Raw genomic sequence first — 7,363 nt, 5'->3', positions numbered from 1 at the left:
CTCTCACTGGGGTACAGGGTCCCACACACACACACTGACTCTCACTGAGGTACAGGGTTCCCCCACACACACACTGACTCTCACTGAGGTACAGGGTCCCACACACACACACACACACTGACACTCACTGGGAAATAGAGTCCCACATGAATTTTCACATTGATACACAGTTGGCAATAGTCATAGTCACGTCCTGTAGAATCTATACGCATTCTTATAATATCCTGAAGAATTTATCGGTCATGACATCTATATTGTTGTAGAACCTATAGCACTGGGATCCTGACTGTACAGAATCCATGGTGTGAACTTCCTTAGTCCTGACTGTCCAACATTTCCCAGGGTCCTGTACCTCTTCATCTTGTGTGACTGTGGGCTGTGTTGAAAGTTGTGGGAACAATGTTTGTATTTCTCCTGTTTGAAGCCATTTCTTTGTGTTTACCCTTCCCTCGGCAGTGATGTTACTGACAGCTACCCCTGCCTGGGACCAGCCGCCGGAGCTGCACCGAGTGTCTCCACAAACTGTGGCTCTGTTATCCCCACTGCCAGCTCCAATGTGTAGGCAGTGCCCTCCCCACGGGCAGGTGAGTGAACCAAACACGGCTCAAAATGACAGCGTATATCATCACCTCACTGTGGATTATTGAACATTAACAAAACAGGAAACAGGGTTTCCTGCTCTAGCTGAGTAGGCTGAGGGACATAGAAAGAAGCTGCATTAGTGACATGAAGAGAGTGGGGGAAAGGCTGGATATTGAGGATATAGTGGGAAGCTGGATTCCATTTCTCTATGTTTGTGCCTTACCCTGCAGGCAGTGGCTGATGTTCCTCAGAGGCCACCGTTGCCCCGAGAGGTGGATTATGCTCTGTTTAACAACTCTGAATACAGTGAGCCTGCTGCAGGACCTCATACATCCCAGAGAGAACAGAAACAGAAACACGGAGAGAGTAATGCTGACATTCAACATGATCCAGCCTCTAATGGAAACTACAAGGTACCTTTCCCTGTATCCCAAACCCCTCTCCCACATTCCAGTGGATTGTGCTCCCACAGCCCAACATAAGTCAGTGGGTTATAACAGCATCTGCCCCCACCCCCTGGTTATTTCCATGTGGAATCAGGGCCCATTGGTTACCAACCTAACTGCAGTGGACTCACTAGCCCCATATTCAGGTCAAGGCTAGGGAACCTGATTTCAAGGATTAAGGTTGGGGGGTGTGGGGCTGTAGGGGAGATAAGGAGGAGGTAAAGATGGAGATGGGGCAGATGGAAGGGGGAGGGGAGGGAGAGATATTGGGGCGCAGCGGGGTCAGTGTGAGTGACTGAGGGGTCACTTGTCCAGGAGTTATTTGAGATATTTCCCTGAAGAACTATCCAAGTCAATGCTGTAACTACAAAACCAAGAGGCTTTCCAAAGGCCCCAGGGAGCAGGGGAACTGGAAATTTAAACTTTCTGAACTTTTCCCTTGGATTCTTAAGATGTGTGTATGGGCGGGGTTTGTGTGGGGTGTAGTGTGTGGGGGAGTCAGTCAGGGATGGGCGAGTGTGTGTGGGGCGAGTGTGTGGGGGGTGGTGTGTGTGGGGTGTAGTGTGTGGGGGAGTCAGTCAGGGATGGGCGAGTGTGTGTGGGGCGGGTGTGTGTGTGGGGGGGGTGGTGTAGGGGTGGGTTGCCGATAGCTGGGGGGGTGGGGGGGGGGGGGAAAAGGATAGGTGTGTGGGGGGGCAGTGTGATGGGATGGGTCAGGAATGAGCTGGGGTGCAAGGAGGCTGTACTGTATGTCAGTTTCTGTTTGTCCAGAGATTTGGATTAATCTGATCCTGAGCCCTTTCCTGGTTTTCCTGATTTTCCCAGTCCATGTTGTCGAGGAGCAGGTTCCCCTAGCCCACTATCTCCAATCGAATTGTTTTTGCTTCCTGCATAACAGAGTTAGCTGCTCTTCCCAAGCAGACTCCACTCAGGAACACAATGAAAGGTTGGAGAATCGATGAGAGAGAGAGCACCAAGCCTGAGACAGAATACTCTGTTATTGTTCTGTCTTTGTGTCTCCAGGGACAACGTACACCAACTGTTGGCCCAAACAGGAAAGGGAAGATGAGTGCGGAGGAGCAGATGGAGAGAATGAAGAGACACCAGGAAGCACATCTCCAGGAGCGGCGCAGTACTGGTGCTCTGTCCCAACGGCGTGTGGCTGTGTCCCCTGTAATGGTGAGTGTGCCCTGTTTTAAAACGTCCTCCCTCAGAGGAGCATCACAGTGACATGGACACCTCTCTGAACTGAGCAGATCAAACTCCATTTGTCTGACATATAAATATCTTCAGTAATTTTGAGAAAATAAATCAGTTTGGGATAGTTAGTGAGTAACAGCCCAGGCAAAGAATTCCCCAGCACGTGGCATTCTTCCTGCTGTTAGTGACTGATGTTTAGTCAGTTTTATACTGTTCAGTCTTTGAACTGGAATCCATGTCAGCTGATCCGCTTAATTCACCTTCCCATCTCTATCACTCTGTAACTGTAGCTACGGTGGAATGGTCAATAATTTCTCCGTGTGTTTGTAAAGTCCTGGGGTTGTTTTTAATGGTTTATGTTTCACCAGACTGACGTAGAGAAACTTGTTCACAGAAATGGCTCGTGTATGTTTTACAACAAACACAATGTGCTGGAGAAACTCCTGCAGTGACTGTGGAGAGAGAAACAGAGTTTCATGTTTCGAGTCTGGTGTAACTCTTCTTCAGAACTGCATTTTTTTTTGGAGAACTGTCCGACCATTCCAATGGGGAATGGACATTTCAATGGATTGTACATGCTCAAGAAAATGCAGCTGAGGCTAGGAAACTGGAATGTGTGGACCTAATGTAAAGCATCAGGAGAAATCTGAATATAAGTGGGGAGAGAGTAAAAAATGGGAGGTGGGGTGCGAATACAGGCAAGATATGGAGAATTAAGTTCAGGGGAGCAGGAAGAGGCTGAGATGTTGGGTGTGTCAGTGCTCTTTGTGGATTTTGGGAGAAGGTAGAAGCAGGCTGACATAAAACAAAGAACTGTGGATGCTGGATATCCAAAACAGAAGCAGAAATTGATGGCAAAACTCTTCAGGTCTGACAGCATCAGTGGAAAGGAAGTAGAGTTAAAGTTTTGAGTCTGGTAACTCTTCATCAGAAACACACCGTGTGAGCTTGGGTAACAATGAGATGGGAAGATGTGGAGGGAAGATGTCTGGAGGGGATGAGGTCAGTGACAGTCCTGGAAACAACAACTTGATGTTTAGTGATGCATCACAGTCGAGGTGGAGATAGCATGAACTGTCTGTGACTTGTCACTCAGCGTCTACAAGCTAGAGGTCAGCTCAACAGATGACAACAGCAACAGTTTTGTCTACAGGTTTGATAATAGTCAGGCATAGACCTGACAGAACAGAGTGCAGGAATTCCAGAGAGAAACAGGTTAGAGTGGGTAAGGGGGCAGAAAAATGAAGGTAGTTGACCATTCTCAATGAAGAGATCAAGGGCAGTTAAGAGGCCAGCAGGAGGGGGTCCAGGTGGAGACTCAGTATTAGAGATGGGTGAAAGGGTACATAGAGAAAAGAGAGAACTCCTGTCCAAAGGAGTAGGCACAGAGGTGAAAGTAACAGATCAATTCAGCGTCATGTTGTGCCCTAAATTTATTGAGATGGAGACATAAAGGGATAAAACTGAGTCCTTTGCTCAGCAGTTCTGAAGAAGATTTGAACGAGACTTGAGACATTAACTCTGTTCTCTCCACAGAACCTACCAGGTTTGCTGAGCTCCTGTAGCATTCTCTGTTTGTTTCTGACTTCCAGCATCCACAGTATTGTGCTTTCATGTGTGTTTTACAATTGGGTGTGGAAGATCCAGAGTAAGGTCAATCAGTTGTTTGAAGGTGAAAATGAAGAGTGAGTAATGTTAAGTTTACATTCAGACCATGTTTGTTGACTTGTCAGAGAGGAGCCTCTCCAAGGACATCGAAACCGAACTCAGTGAGCCTCCTGGCCAATAGAGCAGTGACTGCTGATATGGTGGCCTCTCGAACCAGACCTGGAAACACCTCAAATAGTCTGATCAAAGCAACAACTGCATCAGAGACACCTGAAACTACAAATGTGACCACATCAAGTAAATTGATAACGACATTATCTTCACCAAGAACGACAGCTGAAAGCCAGACCCAAAAAAATAATCGCATTGTCAGAAAAGAGGTGAGCATGTCCCCACGATTAGGCTCCTTCCTGTTCTTCCAAAGATTCTGTCTTCATGTGAGATACTCTGACCAGGAAAAGGGACAGGGTCATATTTAGGGACTGGTGGTTGCAGTGTGTTGACACCAGAGCCCTGGTATTTGTGTATCTCAGTAACAGAGCAGCAGATGCCATGATTAAGTACAGAGCAAGGAGAATGCCACCGAACATTTGAAAAATTACTTCTTAAAGATTAGAGCCCTAGCCACAAAGGAACTGTAAGAGGGGGAAAGTGGGTGGGAGAGAGAATTGGTGATTGTGAGAAAGAGATGGAGGATCTGGGTGGAACTGAGAGGCAGAGGGAGAGTGTGGGTGGGAATGGATATGGTGTGAGTGTGTCCAAGTGATATCACAGGACGAACCAATGGTGGAGGAGCTTTTTGGTAGATCTCCAGCCACTCCTGGTTAGAGTTGACAAGATGCAGTTGGTCTATTGTTGAAAAGCAAAAACCACCTGGGACTCTCTTATGTAGGGACTGTGGTCTTAAACAAGATGTAGTTTATTGCAGGATAGCAATGAGGTCCCAGTTACATTGATCTGATTGGTATTGTTACTGAGACTGAGAGCAGACCTGGATGGTCTGGCTTGGTTATATTGGGGGGTGCTAAATGCCCACCTCAGGGTATGTGGGTAACTCTGATGAGGTCAGCATACATTGCCCATCTCTAATCACCCCGGAGGGCAGTTCAGAGTCAACCACATTGCTGTGGGTCTGGAGTCACATGTAGGCCAGACCAGGTAAGGATGGCAGTTTCCTTCCCTAAAGGGCATTAGTGAACCGGGTGGGTTTTTATCCTCTGGTCCTCTCCTGAACTCAACACCTCGCACCCTCGCCCTCGCTGTGTTCCCCTAAACATAACATGGATGTATCAGTGTCACACACACAGCTGATTTAAAATTCAGCAGCAATGGGTTCTTTGACCCTTTTATAACTACACATGCAAATGGCCTACAAGTTAATAATGAGGTAATTTCCTTTCAGTGTAAACCCAGTACAGTGGTCATCACCTCCCGATATATTGATGCGAATCCTGAGATTCCCCTTAGCCCAGAGCAACTGCAGGAGAAGGAAAGAACGTTGCAGAAAATCAAGACCATGATCGCAAAGACCAGGTGAGGAATCTCAGAAGCAGACAGGACCCAAAGAGGCCTTTTGACCCATTGGGATTCTCCTAGCTCTTTGATAATCTCACTCCCTGCTGCTTCCCCAGAAATTTTTTAGAAATTATTATTGAATCTATGTTTATTATCCTTAACATGCTCTGTTTTCTATAAGGAGACCAGTTCAGGGTCTGTTATGATGGTATCAGCTGTTTAACTGATGGATTGATGGTGTTGAAATTTTTAGCTGTTGTCTGCTCGATGTGTTTGTTTGGATGGAGTGGAAGACATTGAGTGAGTTTCATGAGTCAGGACTATGGATAGTGAGAAGGACAGTCTGGAATTCCTGGTCACAATGACCTGTCTCATAAAATAGGGTCTTTGATAAATTTCAGTGTTTCAGACTGACTGTCAGCTTTGCTTCTCTTGGTTTCATTGCAGTCTGATCTCTGATGGAACATTAGTCTGGCCTCCAGGGACACACACGCTGAACGGCACCATCATAACCTTCCCCTTTCATATTCACCCAGTGACTACTGCACAATGTCCCTGTGTCTCAGAAGCCAGCTCTATTCCCACCTCAGATACCCGAACCCCCACATTCCCTCACCTCTCTCCCCGCCACGCCACTGCTGCCCCAGTCTCCAAAAGCAAAAGGTCTCTTGTCATTCACAATTAACAGAGTGATTTCCAGCCTTTATCGACTGTCCCCGTGAGCCACTGCACTCCCAAATCAGTCCCTGTTCTTCCAGGCTTCAGGGCGGTTGTGTCCCTGTTATTCTGGGGTTTGGGTGTCTGTGTCCCTGTTATTCTGGGGATCAGGGGGCTGTGTTCCTGTTATTCTGGGGTTCAGGGGGCTGTGTCCCTGTTATCCTGGGGTTCGGGGGCTGTGTCCCTGTTATTCTGGGGCTCAGGGGGCTGTGTTCCTGTTATTCTGGGGTTCAGGGGGGCTGTGTCCCTGTTATCCTGGGGTTCAGGGGGCTGTGTTCCTGTTATTCTGGGATTCGGGGGCTGTGTCCCTGTTATCCTGGGATTCAGGGCGCTGTGTTCCTGTTATTCTGGGATTCAGGGGGCTGTGTCCCTGTTATACTGGGGTTCAGGGGGCTGTGTTCCTGTTATTCTGGGATTCAGGGGGCTGTGTCCTGTTATCCTGGGGTTCAAGGGGCTGTGTTCCTGTTATTCTGGGGTTCAGGGGTGCTGTGTCCCTGTTATCCTGAGGTTCAGGGGGCTGTGTTCCTGTTATTCTGGCGTTCAGGGGGCTGTGTTCCTGTTATTCTGGGATTCAGGGGGCTGTGACCTGTTATCCTGGGGTTCCAGTGTTGTGTTCCTGTTATTCTGGGGTTCAGGGGGGCTGTGTCCCTGTTATTCTGGGGTTCAGGGGGCTGTGTCCCTTTTATTCTGGGGTCCAGGGGGCCGTGTTCCTGTTATTCTGGGGTTCAGGGGGCTGTGTCCCTGTTATTCTGGGGTTGTTGGGGGCTGTGTCCCTGTTATTCTGGGGTTCAGTTAAAATTAATGAGTTCAGACTCTTTGCATTTGCTTGTGGCCCTGTTCATTGCTGTGGTATCACAGAGCTGGGTCTCTGGCCTTGCTGGACATGAGTTCACATCAAGTAAACATGTATTTCTGTTTAATTTTAGTCCTAGTGTAGCTGGGAACTGGGCCCCTGCAGATCGAGCCATGCAACTGGGAGAGAGAGAGAGGGATCGGATTATTAATCTCTCATACAGTCTCGCCACTGAAGCATCACAGCACAGCAAAGCCCTGGCAGGTAAAATCAGCTGAACAAATTCCCACATTCACTAGCTCCTGGGAATCTGCTTCTTACCCTGCCAGCATTCTCCCCATGCCCACCCCCAGCTCTCTTTTAAACTGAAAGCAAATCTCCCTGGACACAGTCTCCATCAAAGACAGGGACAGCACAGGGTTAGATACAAAGTAGAGCTCTTTCTACACTGTCCCAGTCTCACATTCTCAGGGCAGGGGCAACATGGGCTGGACTATAGTGT

General features: G+C 48.1%; 1 protein-coding gene across 1 annotated transcript in view; it reads left to right on the top strand.

Annotated features, from left to right (window-relative positions):
- LOC125482242 (pleckstrin homology domain-containing family A member 6-like) overlaps window positions 1–7,125 on the top strand; it is a gene marked incomplete at its 3' end in the record, with an annotated part of 7,633 nt that extends 508 nt beyond the window's left edge. The window contains exons 2-7 of the mRNA XM_048594273.1: window positions 457–584; window positions 813–995; window positions 2,052–2,207; window positions 3,962–4,216; window positions 5,239–5,369; window positions 6,995–7,125. Coding sequence (XP_048450230.1) covers window positions 457–584; window positions 813–995; window positions 2,052–2,207; window positions 3,962–4,216; window positions 5,239–5,369; window positions 6,995–7,125 — 984 coding nt within the window. The remainder of the gene's footprint in view (window positions 1–456; window positions 585–812; window positions 996–2,051; window positions 2,208–3,961; window positions 4,217–5,238; window positions 5,370–6,994) is intronic.
- Between the last annotated feature and the right edge of the window lie 238 nt (window positions 7,126–7,363).

Source organism: Rhincodon typus, unplaced genomic scaffold (assembly GCF_021869965.1).
Source record: "Rhincodon typus isolate 14 unplaced genomic scaffold, sRhiTyp1.1 hic_rhity00007563, whole genome shotgun sequence".
Lineage (NCBI taxonomy): Eukaryota > Metazoa > Chordata > Chondrichthyes > Orectolobiformes > Rhincodontidae > Rhincodon > Rhincodon typus.
This window is presented reverse-complemented; position numbering and strand designations above follow the sequence as displayed.